Source organism: Hemiscyllium ocellatum, chromosome 29 (genome assembly GCF_020745735.1).
Source record: "Hemiscyllium ocellatum isolate sHemOce1 chromosome 29, sHemOce1.pat.X.cur, whole genome shotgun sequence".
Taxonomy (NCBI): domain Eukaryota; kingdom Metazoa; phylum Chordata; class Chondrichthyes; order Orectolobiformes; family Hemiscylliidae; genus Hemiscyllium; species Hemiscyllium ocellatum.
The window spans coordinates 14,885,735-14,901,198 of record NC_083429.1 but is presented as its reverse complement, the minus strand read 5'-3'; the positions used below and the strand labels follow the sequence as shown (position 1 = coordinate 14,901,198).

At 43.1% G+C, this 15,464-nt stretch overlaps 1 protein-coding gene across 1 annotated transcript in view; it reads left to right on the top strand.

Moving 5' to 3' along the window:
* Nucleotides 1-15,464, top strand: part of siae (sialic acid acetylesterase) — a 134,066-nt gene that overhangs the window by 22,031 nt on the left and 96,571 nt on the right. The window contains exon 3 of the mRNA XM_060846842.1: nt 6,865-7,031. Coding sequence (XP_060702825.1) covers nt 6,865-7,031 — 167 coding nt within the window. The remainder of the gene's footprint in view (nt 1-6,864; nt 7,032-15,464) is intronic.

The window sequence follows — 15,464 nt, the reverse complement described above, 5'->3', positions numbered from 1 at the left end:
AAAAAGTAACATAAAGGTGCAAACAGTTATAAGTACAAATTTTATCAAAAGTCTAACCTTGTAACTTTTTTTTATTCATTCATGCAATGTGGGTGCCTCTGACAGGGTCAGCATTTATTGCTGTTCTCTAACAGTCCTGAAGTAGGTGGTGGTGAACCTGCTGCATTGAACCAGTCTCGCCCTTGTCAAAGTACATCCTCAGTGCTGTCAGGAAAGGAGTTCCTGGAGTTTGACTTAGATTTTGCATTGCTAATAATTATTGAATATGAAACTCTACTTGGGAACTGTTTCCTTCTGACTTAAAAAGACAAATTTACAGGACTCAGTGGTTAGCACTGCAGCCTTGCAGCACCAGGGGCACAAGTTCAATTCCAGTGTCAGGCAACTGTCTGTTTTGAGGTTGCACGTTCTTCCCAAGTCTGCGTGGGTTTTCTGCAGATATTCTGGTTTCCTTCCTCTATCCAAAGATGTGTACGTTTGGTGAGTTGGCCATGCTCAATTGCCCATAGTGTCCAGGGATGTGCAGGCTAAGTGGATTAGCCATGGGAAATGCAGGGTTACAGGGAAAGGGCAGGGTGGGATGCACTTTAGACGGTTGGTGTGGACTGAATGGTCTGCTTCCACATTGAATCATAGTATCCCTACAATGTTATTCAAGGCATAAATTTCAATGTCTTTGAAATCTGCCTAATATAATTTCAGCAAAGTAAGGATGGCAGATTTCCTTTTCTCAAGGATATCCAGTGAACCTGCTGGGTGTTTATGTCGATTGACAATGGTCATTATTAGTTTAGGTTTTAATTCCAGATTTTGGAAAAAAAAGTCAGATTTTACCATCTGCCATAGTGGGATTTGGACCCATCCTTTCAGAGCATTAGCCTAGGATTGTGGATTACCAGTCCAGTGTCATTAACACTGCTTCTGTTCATAGAATGATAGACTACAGAAGAGACCCTTCGGCCATCAAGTCTTTACTGCCAAATCTTTACACGAGTCCTATTAAGTCCACAGCCTTGAGTGTTATGACACTTCACGTGTTCAGTGAAGTACCTTTTTAAAAGTTGTGATATTTCCTGCCTCAGCTATCTTCTCAGGCATTGCATTCCAGACTCCTCCATATTCTGGTTAAAATCGGTTTTCCTCAAATTCCCTCTAAACCTCCTTTAACATTATGCCCCTTGTCATTGACAGTTCGACTAAGGGGAACAGCTGCTTTTCACTTACCTTGTTTCTGCATCTCATAATTTTATACACCTCCAAAAGGCTCCCCTCACTAAAACTTCCTGAAGAAAACCACCTGAGCGTATCAAGCGTCTCTTCATAGCTGAAACGGTCCATTCCAGGCAGTATCCCACTGAATATCCTTTGCACCCTCTCCAGAGCAATTACATTTCTCCGATAGAGTGGTGACCACAACATTACTCCAGCTGTGGCCTAACTAAAGTTCTGTATGCTCCAACATTACCTTCTTGCTCTTAAAATGTGTACCACAACCAATAAACTCAATCATCTCATATGTTATCTTAACTATGCTATTAATCTGTCCTGCCATTGTCAGGGATCTTTGGACACGCCAAGTAAGGATGGCAGATTTCCTTCTCTCAAGGATATCCAGTGAACCTGCTAGGTGTTTATGTCGATTGACAATGGTCATTATTAGTTTAGGTTAGCAAAGTAACCTGTTCCTGTTCCAACGTCCCTGTTCCACTGAGTGTCCTAATGGATTGCTTCCTTGTCGTCTTCGTTTTTCTAAAGTGCATAATCTCATATGTATCAGGGTTAAATTCTATCTGCCACTGATCTGCCCATCTTGCCAATCTGTTTAAGTTCCCCTGTAACCTAAGACCTTCTTCCTCACTGTCATCACCCAATCAATCTTTGTGTCATCCATAAACTTAATTATCATTAACACCCCCACCACGCAATTCTCATCTACATCATTGATGAATATTACAAATCATCTGCCAATACGTCCAATACCTCTGCTTATATCAGTTTGCTGAAGAATTTCACAGTACATCATCTCAAATTCTATACGTCTCCTCATGAGTTAAGACAGATGTGAAGAACTCATTTAACAGTCTGCCAGTGTCCTCCAGCTTCATATATAGATTCCCCCCTTGGTCACTGATCATCCTAACTTTCTTCCTGGTTATTTTCTTCCCCTTGATACACTTGAAGAATATATTGGGATTCTCCTTATTCTTGACCACCAGCATTTTCTCATACTGAAAACACAAAATGCTGGAAATTACAGTGGCTTGAGCAGGTCATCTATATTCAGTTATCTTATGCTGTCTCCATGGATACTACCTGACTTAGGATGATTTCAGGTACTTTTTGTTTTCAGTGCAGATTCCAGCGTCAGCAGTAATTTGTTTCAGCATTTTCTCATATCCCTTTGCTCCCTTAATTGATTTCTTGATCTCCCCACAGCACTTTCTATTTTCCTTTAGGGCCTCCATTGCATGTTACCTTTGTACTTGTGATACATCACTCTTTCTTTTTATCAAGTCCTGAATATTCCTAGACATCCATGGTTGGCTGGGTTGTTCCTCCTATATTTCACCTTAAAGGAAACATGTTGGGCTTGCATTCTCCTCAGTACCTAAGTATCAGAAATAAGGTGGGTGAACTTAAGGCGTGGATTGTTCCTTGGGACTATGATGTTGTGGCCATCACAGAAACGTGGATAGAAGAGGGACAGGAATGGTTGTTGGAGGTTCCTGGTTACAGATGTTTCAGTAAGATTAGGGAGGGTGGTAAAAAAAGGAGGGGGTGTGGCGTTGCTAATTAGAATTGGTATAATAGCTGCAGAAAGACATTTTGAGGGGGATCTGCCTTTGGAGGCAGTATGGGCTGAAGTCAGAAATAGGAAAGGAGCAGTCACCTTGTTGGGTGTTTACTATAGGCCCCCCAATAGCAGCAAAGATGTGGAGAAACAGATTGGGAAACAGATTTTGGAAAGGTGCAGAAGCCACAGGGTAGTTGTCATGGGCGATTTTAACTTCCCAAATATTGATTGGAAGCTCTTTAGGTCAAGTAAATTGGACGGGGCAGTGTTTGTGCAGTGTGTCCAGGAAGCTTTTCTAACTCAGTATGTAGATTGTCCAACCAGAGGGGAGGCCATATTGGATTTGGTGCTCGGTAACGAACCGGACAAGTGATGGGCTTGTTAGTGGGTGAGCATTTTGGTGATGGTGACCACAATTCTGTGACTTTCACCTTAGTTATGGAGAGAGATAGGTGCGTGCAACAGGGTAGGTTTTACAGTTGGGGGAAGAGTAAATACGATGCTGCAAGGCAGGATCTGAGGAGCATAAGTTGGGAGCGTATGCTGTCAGGGAAGGATGTCATTGAAATGTGGAACTTTTTCAAGGAACAGATATGACGTGTCCTTGATATGTATGTACCTGTCAGGCAGGAAAATGATGGTCATGTGAGGGAACCTTGGTTGACGAGGGAGGTTGAATGTCTTGTAAGGAGGAAGAAGGAGGCTTACATAAGGTTGAGGAAACAGGTTCAGACAGAGCGTTGGAGGGATACAGGATAGCTAGGAGGGAGCTGAAGAAAGGTATAGGAGAGCTAAGAGAGGGAATGAAAAATCTTTGGCGGGTAGGATCAAGGATAGCCCTGAGGCCTTTTATGCATATGTGAGAAACATGAGAATGACGAGAACGAGGGTAGGTCCGATCAAGGACAGTAGTGGGAGACTGTGTATTGAGTCGGAAGAGATAGGGGAGGTCTTGAATGAGTACTTTTCTTCAGTATTTACAAATGAGAGAGAGTGTATTGTTGAAGAGGAGAGTATGAAACGGACTGGTAAGCTAGAGGAGATACTTTTTAGGAAGGAAGATGTGTTGGGCATTTTGAAAAACTTGAGGATGGACAAGTCCCATGGGCCTGACGGGATATATCCTAGGATTATGTGAGAAGCAAGAGAGGAAATTGCAGAGCAGTTGGCAATGATCTTTTCGTCTTCACTGTCAACGGGGATGGTACCAGGGGACTGGAGAGTGGCGAATGTTGTGCCCCTGTTCAAAAAAGGGAATAGAGATAACCCCGGGAATTACAGGCCAGTTGGTCTTTCTTTGGTGGTAGGCAAAGTAATGGAAAGTGTACTGAGGGATAGGATTTATGAGTATCTGGAAAGACACTGCTTGATTAGGGACAGCCAGCACGGATTTATGAGGGGTAGGTCTTGCCTTACAAGTCTTATTGAATTCTTTGAGGAGGTGACCAAGCATGTGGATGAGGGTAGAGCAGTGGATGTAGTGTACATGGATTTTAGTAAGGCATTTGACAAAGTTCCCCATGATAGGCTTATGCGGAAAGTCAGGAGGCATGGGATAGTGGGAAATTTGGCCAGTTGGATAGAGAACTGGCTAACCGGTCGAAGTCAGAGAGTGGTGGTAGATGGTAAATATTCAGCCTGGAGCCCAGTTACGAGTGGAGTTCCGCAGGGATCAGTTCTGGGTCCTCTGCTGTTTGTAAGTTTTATTGATGACTTGGAAGAGGGAGTCGAAGGGTGGGTCAGTAAATTTGCAGACGATACAAAGATAGGTGGAGTTGTGTATAGTGAGGAGGGCTGTTGTCAGCTGCAAAGTGACTTAGATATGATGCAGAGCTGGGCTGAGGAGTGGCAGATGGAATTCAACCCTGTCAAGTGTGAGGTTGTCCATTTTTGAAGGACAAATAAGAATGCAGAATACAGGGTTAACGGTAGGGTTCTTAGTCAGGTGGAGGAGCAGAGGGATCTTGGGGTCTATGTTCATAGCTCTTTGAAAGTTGCCACTCAGGTGGATAGAGCTTGTAAGAAGGCCTATGGTGTACTGGCGTTCATTAGCAGAGGGATTGAATTCAAGAGCTGTGAGGTGATGTTGCAGCTCTACAGAACCTTGGTAAGACCACATTTGGAGTACTGTGTGCAGTTCTGGTCGCCTCACTTTAGGAAAGATGCGGAAGCTTTGCAGAGGGTGCAGAGGAGATTTACCAGGCTGTTGCCTGGAATGGAGAATAGGTCGTAGGTTCTTTACCCAGAGAGTGGTGGGGGCATGGAATGTGCTGCCTGTGGGAGTGGCAGAGTCAGAATCATTGGTGACCTTTAAGCAGCAATTGGATAGGTCCATGGATAGGTGCTTAAGCTAGGATGTTTGGCACAACATCGTGGGCCAAAGGGCCTTTTCTGTGCTGTATTGTTCTATGTTCTGCTGTACATTTACTCTCAAATGACTGTTTGTAGTCTACTTTGGCCATATCCTACCTTTATTTGAATAAAATCTGCCCAAGAACAATCCAAACACTCTTTTTGCAATAATATTTTCTGTTTTTCATAATAACTTACCATAACTTACTGTATTGTGGTCACTGTCACTAAAATTGTCACCATTGTTACCTTGAGCATCTGTCCAGCTTCATTCCCCAGAATTAGGTGTTGACGTTAGAAGCTCTCCTGCATTCATTTCAAGAAACGTGTTCCCCCCCCCCAAACTCTTCATATAATCATTATCCAAATTGATTATGGGGTAGTTGAAATCCCCCAAAACTCTATTGTAATTTTCATATGTCTTAGTGAATTGACTACGTTTGTACTTCTCACCTCCCCGCTAGCTCCCTCATGACTAATGCAACATTGATATCTCAAGTTGCCATCTTGCCACCTCAAGTTGCCATCTTCAATATGTTTTTGTGATGGCCACAATATCATATTTCCATGTATCAGTTAATAACCTTAACTCATCTGTCTTGCCTCTCCTGGCATTAGAGGCCATCCAGCCTCTGCTTACTCCCTTGAGACACCATATGACTGAACATGCTCTGCCTTGGTTCCTTTTCTAAGTTGTGCCATGTCACAATTGAACTAACACACTGTTTTTCCTGCGGAACAAGTCAAACTCTTCCCAACAGCACTTGCAAACCGTTCTGCAAGGATGTAAGTCCCATTCTGGTTCCAGTGCAGACTGTCCCACTTGTAAAGCCCCATTTTCCCCAGGAATGGTTCCAGTGATCCAGGAATCTAAAGCCTTCCCTCCTGCACCAAGCTTGAGCCATACATCCTCCTATTTCTGCATGTGCTGGTGCTCAGCACTGGGAGTAATCCTGAGATTACAACCGTTGAGGTTTTGCCTCTCATTCTACTGCCTAGCTTCCTGAATTCCTAACACAAGAAGTCATCCCTTGTTAGATTAGATTAGATTAGATTAGATTACTTACAGTGTGGAAATAGGCCCTTCGGCCCAACAAGTCCACACTGACCCTCTGAAGAGCACCCAGACCTATTCCCCTACATTTACCCCTTCACCTAACACTGCAGGCAATTTAGCATGGCCAATTCACCCAACCTGCACATCTTTGGACTGTGGGAGCTAAACAGAGCACCCAGAGGAAACCCACGCAGACACAGAGAGAATGTGCAAACTCCACACTGACGGTTGCCCGAAGCAGGATTTCAACCCAGGTCTCTGGCGTTATGAGGCAGCAGTACTAACCATATGTTCTACGTACATTGTTGGAGCCAATGTGTATCATGACCTCTGCCTTATCACCATCTCCCCAGCTGCTCCCCTAAAGGTGCCCAGTTACATCTCAGACACAGTCTCCATGGCTGCAACGTTTGCCTTTCTCCAATCTGCTCCTTGCACACGTCTGATTTTAATCACTGTTGACCTGTGCCTAAGACTCTGAAATTCCTTCCCTCCACCTTTTAAGACATTTATTGAAAGCACTGTCTTTTTGGTTACAGGTTCTAATTTTTGTTTATGTGGATTGATGTCAGATTTTGTTTGACAATTATGCTCTGAAATGCATTGGAATATTTTACTATGAATATAAATACTTTACTTTTATTTCTGTGTTATTTTTCAGGTGTCTGGAATGTTTTCCTTCGCCCTTTTGGTCCAGGTGGTCCATTTTGGATTATTGCAGAGCAGAGTTATTCCAGAAGATTGGAAAGAATTGTTTTAAAAGATGTTTATTTTGGAGATATCTGGCTGTGCGGTGGGCAAAGCAATATGCAGATGACAGTATCGCAGGTAATTATTTTTTCCTTGTGCTGGAGGAGCTTTAAGGAGAAAAGTCTTGTGTTGTCAGGAAAAAGACAGAAATACACACATGACCTTGAAGATGTCCGATAATCACAATTATACCATGAAGTTGGTTCCTCTCCCAAGAGAGGCAGTTACCACGTAGCATAAAATACCGTGCAGTGTTTCTGGCTGACAGAGATCTCATTACATTCTTATTGTTGAGCTTGTTTTACAGTTCTTTCCAACTCTGCCAACTGGCCACTGGCTGAGAAAACCCATGCTTCTACCCGTTGTAATTCAGAAGCCAAGGCATTGTCCTGCTTCACAGAATTACAGCAGGAGGCCATTTGATATATTGAAACTGCCAGTGCAAACTTGAGCAATCCAATTTCTCAGTTTCTACACCATAACCTGCAACTTTTTCTCCTGTCTTTTTCCACCATGTTACCAGACCAGTCTACAATTCGAAGTCCAAATTCGTCATGTGGAATTCTGCCATCTCTGACTGTTTGACTATATTAAAACAAAAATCCACGGTATGTGGTGTCACTGGTTAAGCAAGCATTTATTGCTCACTTCAAATGGTGAAATGAGAAGGTGATGGTGAACTTCCTCCTTGAATTGCTGCAGTTCATGAGTGTGTAGATATACCTATGCTGATAGGAAGGAAGTTCCAGGTTTTGACTCAGTCTTCAGGCAATGACTCGTGCCTGGAACAAATTTCATGAGTCCCTTCTGTATCACTTCACAAAGTCTTTATGTCCTTTCTAAAATGTGCTCAGAATTTGAAACCAAATTCCAGTTGAACATAATTTTGTTTCTTTTTTAATTAATTTAGCACAACTAATATTGCCAGGATTAGAGTGTTTGAGCTATATGGAGAGGCTGAATAGGCCTGAGCATTTTTCCTGGAACATTGGAGGCTGAGGTGTGATCTTTATAGAGGTTTATAAAATAATGAGGGGCATGGATAGGGTGAATTGCCAAGGTTGTTTTCCTAGGGTAGGGGAGTCCAAAACTAGGGGGCTTAGGTTTAAGGTGGGAAGGGAAAGATTTAAAACGCACCTGAAGAACAACTTTTTCACAAAATGCCACAGAAAGTGGTGGAGGTGGATATAATTACAACATTTAAAAGCCATCCGGATGGGTACATGAATAGGGGGATAAGGATCAAAAGTTGGCAAATGAGAGTAGATCAGTTTAGGATATCTGGTTGACACAGATGAGTTGCACTGGAAGGGTCTGCTTCTGTGCTATATAACTCTAAATGTATGACTGCATAGCTTCCTGGCTCTCTGCTTCTATTTGTAAAATCCATGATCACAGCTAGAAGTCTGGTTTCTAAAGAAGTATTAGCTTGTCCTTTTCTTATATCAGTTAAATATTCAGAAGTGTTTTTAAACACATCTGAATGGCTTTTTTTGCCCATCATCAAATCACTTGTGGTATTTATTTTTCATCTATTAACCAGCAGCAGTGTATCATAGAACCCCTCCAGTGTGGAAGCAGGTCTTTCAGCTTATTGTGTCCACTCTGACCCTCTGAAGAACATCCCACCTAGACCCATCTCCCTACCTATCCCTGTAACCCTGCATTTCCCATGGCTAATCCACCTAGCCTGCACATCCTTAGACACTGGGCAATTTAGCATAGCAAATCTACCCAACCTGCACATATTTGGACTATGGGAGGAAACTGGAGCACCTGGAGGAATTTCATGCAAACAGTGGGAGAATATGCATTTTCCACAATCACCCAAGGGTAGAATTGAACCCAGGTCCTTGGTACTATGGGGCAGCAATACTAACCATTGAGAAATCACAAGTATTTTCTAATTGGTTAATTTACATGCACAACCTATTAAAGGAGAATGCAAAACATTAAGGATGAGGGCCTAAATTAAATGTAGTTGGAAAGGGAGATAAAGCACTCCATCCATTGATGTCCACCTTCCCTGAAGGCATTGAGAATATTGGTTGACACTTATGCTCCCTCGTCAAGTACACCCGGACACAAATATAGCTGTGGGAGAGGGGCTATGACTCCTTCCATAACCTGCTGCCTGGGCTTAATAATAGCCACTTGGTCAGGCCCAGGAACATACCCACGAGGAAGTCCTTTGACTTATTATACCCCTCCATACCGAATGCCCAAGGTCAGAAGCATTGGGCTGTAATGCAACTGAAAGCACAGCAAAAGACAGCCAGAAGTCTTTGCTCCCTCCTACAAATCTGTTTCAGCTGTGATTGTAATCATTGTTGCTGACACTGCCAGTGTCCAGTCATGTACTGCAATGTTATGACCAGTTTCCTCTGCTTCATCTCTTTTGCCTCTTTGTCCTCCATCTATTCCCACTACATAAGAGACTGGTAACAAAAGTGAGGACATATGGAATTGAAGTAATTTACTGGCTTCAGTTAGGAGTTATTCTGGTAGATAGAGACTTTAGGAATAATGCGTATGTTCTCAAAATAGGATGTGGTTTGTGGTGTCCTACAGGAGGCTTCAGTCATTCATTGTATTTATAAAATATGTGGGTTATTTATAGTGTATTTCATCTTTGATACCCAGAGAGTAAAGGAGCTTTATCCCTTATTTATTAGAGATCCAAGTTATACTTAAAGTTGCTCAATCTCCGGAGTTCACGGGTAATCAACACAGAAAGTGCTGGAGAAACCCAACAAGTCTGACAGCATCTGTGGAAAGAGCAGCAATGCTAACATTTTGACTTCAATACGCAGTTTCAAAGAAGAGTCAGAGAAGAAATATTAACTCAGTTTCTGTAGCATTTTCTGTTTTATTTCAGATCTTCAGCATGTACAATATTTTGCTTTTACTTGGGGGAATTTAGCTATGAAGAAAGGTTGGATAGACTGGGTTTCATTTTCACTGGAATGCATGAGGTTGAGGGGCAACCTGGTAGAAGTTTATAAGATTGTGAATGGCATGGTTAGAGTTGAAAGTATGAGGCTTTTTCCCAGGGTGGAGGCATTAATTACTAGGGACACAGGTTCAAGGGGGTGGGGGTGAGGGGTGAGGGCAATGTTTAAAACAGATTTGTGGGCAAGTATTTCACACACAGGATCGTGTGTGCTCGGTACGCGCTGTCAGGAGATGGTGAAAGCAGACATAGTAGCAACGTCCAAGAAGCGACTGGATGAATATATGAAGAGGAAGGGCATAGAGGGATACAGATCCTGTAAGTGAAGACAGTTTTCATGTGGAAGGGCAAAACATGTCATTGCAGACTTGGAAGGCTGAAGGGCTCATTCCTGTGCTGTACTGTTCTTTGTTCTTTGAGTTAGACCAAATGTTTCCATGCTGTACATCTCTATGACTCTATGATTGGAATGTTGCATGCAAATATGTTGCTGATGTTTAAGAAATGGACAAAGGATAATCCAGGAAACTACAGATCTGTCAGCTTAACACTAATAGTGGAAAAGCTGATGGAGGCCATGGTATAGAATAAGATAAGGTACACTTGGAGAAAAATAAATGCTAGGCAGTCAACATTGCTTCGTCAAGGGCAGGTCATGTCTAACAAATTTAATTCTTTGACGAGGTAACACAGGCAGTGGATGGGGAGTAATGCAGTGGAAGTTGTATATTTCGACTTGCAGTAAGAATTTGGTACATTGCCATATGGAACATTTGTTTGCAAATTAGAAATGTTTGGGTTTGATGGATCCTTAGCAATATGGATGAGAAGTTGATTAAAAGATAGGAGACAGATGGTACGTACAGGTGGGCATTTCTCAGAAAGGAAAGGACTTGAAAGTGGTATTCCCAGGACTCTGCATTGGGATCCTTACTTTTTCTGATTTACATCAACGATTTGGAGAGAGGTGCTGAAGGCAAAATCTCTAAATACTAAGCTGGGTAGAATAGTGAATTGTCAAGATGATGCTGAGCGACTTCAGGTGAGCATTGGCAAGTTGTCCAAATGGGCAGATGCCTGGCAGATGAATTTCAATGCAGAGAAATGTGAAGTAATGTATTTTGGTAGAAGAAACAAGACTCAAGTGTACAAATTTGGAGGACAGAGAGACCTTGGGTCTCATATTCATTGATTCTCTGAGGGGGACCAGGCAAGTTGAAACAATTGTTAAAAAGGCTTATAGGATTCTTGGGTTTATAATAGAGGCATAGAGTATAAAAGCAATGAAGTGATGCTACACCTCTATGAATAAGACCACATTTGCAGTATTGTGTTGAGTTCTATATAAGGAAGAATGTTAAACCCCTGGAGAAAGTATGATTTATTAGAATCAGCCCAGGAATGAGTGATTCTAGATACAATGAAAGATGAAAGAAATTGAGCTTGTTTTCCTTTTATGTCAGGCAGCATCTGAGGAGCAGGAGAATCAACATTTCGGGCACAAGCCCTTCATCAGGAATGACAGCATCTGCAGTCCTCCCTTTTCCTGTTTTCCTTGCAGCAGAGAAGATTAAGAGGTGACCTTATTGAGATGTTCAAAATTATGAATAATATGGAAAGGGATTTTACGTTTCTGTCAGTAACTAGGGAGTCACAATTTCAAGATTGTCAGCAAGAGAGCAAGGAGTGGAGATGAAGAGAAACTTCTTTATTCAGACTTATTTAGATTTGGAATGTGCTGCCTAGGAGAGTGGTGGAGGAAAGTATTCTCAAAATATTTAAGAAGCATCTGGATGAGCTCTTAAGATACCAGGGTATTGGGGAGGTTAATCCAGAGACCCAGGTAATGTTTTGGGGACCTGGGTTTGAATCCTGCCAAGGCAGATGGTGGAATTTGAATCAATAAAAATCTGAAATTAAGAGTCTAATGATGGCCCTGAATCCACTGTTGATTGTTGGAAAAATTCATCAGGTTCACAAATATCCTTTAGGGAAGGAAACTGCCATCCTTACCTGGTCTGGCCTACATGTGACTCCAGACCCACAACAACGTGGTTTATTCTTAACTTCATCAGGGCTTATTCCCGAAATGTTGACTCTCGTACTCCTCGGATGCTACCTCACCAGTTGTGCTTTTCCAGCACCACAGTCTTCGACTCTAATCTCCAGCATTCTCACTTTCTACTTATTCTTAACTGTCCTCTGGGCAGTTAATGATGGGCAATAAATGTTCTCTTAGCCAGTGACACCCTCATCAGGTGAATGAATAAATAAAAAGTAAGCTGTAGAACGAGTGCAGGTAAATAGGATTAGTGTTGTTTGATTATTTATTGATCAGCATAGATGTGGTGCGTTGAAGAGCCTATTTCTGTGCTGTATGACTCTGATTCTATGAAAATAGAAATCTTTGTGTCATCTGCAAACTTAGCAACAATTCCCTCAGTTTCTTCGCCTACAACGCTAATCCCTGAGGAACTCTGAATCACTGGCTGCTGTCTTGACACCTTGCCTGTGACGCCTTGGGTTCTTATTCAGCAGCCTCCTCTGTTGTATCTTGTCAAAGGCCTTCTGGAAATACAAATAGATCACTTTGACTGGCTCTCCTTTGTCTGACTTGCCCCTGCCCCTGCCCCCCCCCCCCCGCCCCCCCCCCCCCCCCCCCCCCCACCTTAAACAGAGGTGTGGCGTTAGCCATTTTCCAATCCTCTGGAAACTCCCTGACTCCAGTGTCTCCTAAAAAATCCCCACCAATGCCAGGATAATTTCACCAACTATCTCCTTCAGAATTCTTGGAGGTAGTCCATCTAGTCTGGGTGATTTACCCAACTTCAGATCTTGCGGTTTCCCCAGCAACTCCTTACTGATTGCCATTACACTCATTTCTCCCCCCCCCACCCCCTGCCGCCGCAATTCACTTGAAGGTCTGATATGATGCTGGTGTCTTCAACTGGGAAAACTGATGCAAATTACATTTTCAGTGCCTCCACCATTTCTTTGTTCCCTATTACTGCTACTCCAGGCTCATTTTCCAATGGTCCAGTGTCTACTCCTGCCTCTCTCTTACCTTTTTAGGTATCTGAAAAAAAAACTTTTGCAACCTTCTTTTATATTATTAGATTAGATTAGATTAGATTACTTAGATTAGATTACTTACAGTGTGGAAATCGGCCCTTCGGCCCAACAAGTCCACACTGACCCGCCGAAGCACAATCCACCCATTCTCCTACATTTATCCCTTCACCTAACACATTTAGCATAGCCAATTCACCTAACCTGCACATCTTTGGACTGTGGGAGGAAACCGGAGCACCCGGAGGAAACCCACGCAGACACTGGGGGAATGTGCAAACTCCACACAGTCAGTCGCCTGAGTCGGGAATTGAACCTGGGTCTCTGGCGCTGTGAGGCAGCAGTGCTAGCCACTGTGCCGCCCAAAATTATGAGCTATTTACACTCCTATTTCATCTTCTCCCCACCCCCACCCCCACCCCCACCCCCCTCCTTTTATTGCTTATTCAGTTATTCTCTGCTGGCTTTAGAGAGGCTTCCCATTCGCTGGCTTCCCACTAATCTTCACCACATTGTATCCTTTCTCTTTTGCTTTTAATATTGTTCCTGATTTTCCTCATCAGTCTTGGTTGCCGCATCCTCCCCTTAGTCTTTTTTTTTCTTCGTTGGGACAATTTCACCTGTGGCTCCCACGTTACCTGCAGAATATCCTGCCATTGTTGTTCCACCGTCTTCCCTGCGAGGCTCCCCTTCCAATCCACTCTGGCCAGCTCCTCCCTCTTGCTTTTGTAGTTACCTTTACTCAATTGTAATACCGTTACAACTGATTCAATCTTCCCCCTCTCAAGCTACAGGGTGAATTTTATCATAATATGGTCACGACCCTGAGGGGTTCCTTCACTTTCAGCTCCCTAATCAAATCTACCTCATGATGTATCTCAAAATCCAGAATCACCTCTTCCTTATTGAGCTGTACTGCAAGCTGCTCCAAAATGTCATCTCAGACATTCCACAAATTCCTTTTCTTGAGATAATAGAATCCCTACAGTGTGGAGACAGGCCCTTCAGCCCAACAAGTCAACACCGACCCTCCGAAGAGTAACCTAATGCACCTAACCTACCCATCCCTGAACACTATGGACAATTTAGCATTGGCCAACTAAGCTAACCTGCACATCTTTGGACTGTGGGAGGAAACTGGGGCACCCTGAGGAAACCCACACAGACACGAGGAGACTGTGCAAACTACACATAGATGGAGGTTGGAATCAAACCTGGGTCCCTGGCACTGGGAGGCAGCTGTGCTAGCCACTTAGCTACCATGCTGCCCTAATCTGCTACCAATCGGATTTTTCCAGTCTACCTGAATATTGAAGTCCCCTCAGATTATTGACTACCATCAACACCTCAGATTATTGTAATAGTGCCTTTCTTACATGTTTATTCTATTTTATGATTTATTTTCTTCCCCACATCCTGCCTACTGCTAGTTGGCCTGTGCACAACTCCCATTAGGTCTTTTTCTTTTTGTGATCCTCAACTGTGCCTTCTGACTGTATATCTCTTCTTGCTATTGATTTAATTTACTAACATGGCAAACTGGCCCCCTCTGCCCAACTGCCTGTCCTTTTGATAAGACATGTATCCTTGGAACTTTAGTTCCCAGCCCTAATCTCCTTGCAGCTGTATCTCTGTGATACCCACAACATTTATTTGTCGATTTTCAGTCTGTTCTACAAGCCATTTACCTTTTTTCATATACTGTGTGCAGTTAAGTCCCACCCTCCCCCACCCCCCACTTCTCACAGTTAACCACTTCTGTGCTGCATCTGAACTTAGATTCTTGCCTCTTTCTGCCCTGTTGCTTGTACTGGAAACTTTAATAACCTCTGAGCCCTTCCTCTATGCTTTTAACTTTGTCCATAATTTTCCATCCAAGTGGACACCTCCAACCCAAGCCCTGTCCAAAACTATTGATAGTCCTAGTTAAGTGATACACATGGCTGTCAATCAAGCAGGATTCAAGTGGAGCCCATCCCATCGGAACAGCTCTGTCCTTGCCCAGTACTGATGCCAGTTTGTCCCTGGTGTGGTCTTCGAGTCAGGTGTTGACCACTTTGATCTTGTTTACCCTGTGGTAATTTGCACATGTCTCAGCAAATAATCCAAAGATTCTTACCTTTTGGTCATGCTTTCAAATTTAGCTCCTAGCTATTTATTTTCCCTCAGCAGAGTTTGTTTCCTCTTTCTGGCTGTAATGTTGGTACCTTAGTGGAGCACGGAAGCTAGATCCTTCCCCTCTTTCCAAATTCTTCTGCGGCCAAGATGAGATATTCTGAGCATCAGGCCTTTGGTACTCAATCTTGGTCAGAGAGAAGAGTTTCTGTTCCACTGGCTATACTATCCTCAATTACAACTGCAATTCCCTTTTCTTTGCACTCTGCTCCCCCACTTAAATGACTCCCTGATCCACAGTGTTTTGGTCAGTTTGCTCATCCTTCCTACAGCCCCCAATCTCATCCACACAGGGAGCAAGAATTTCAAAGCTG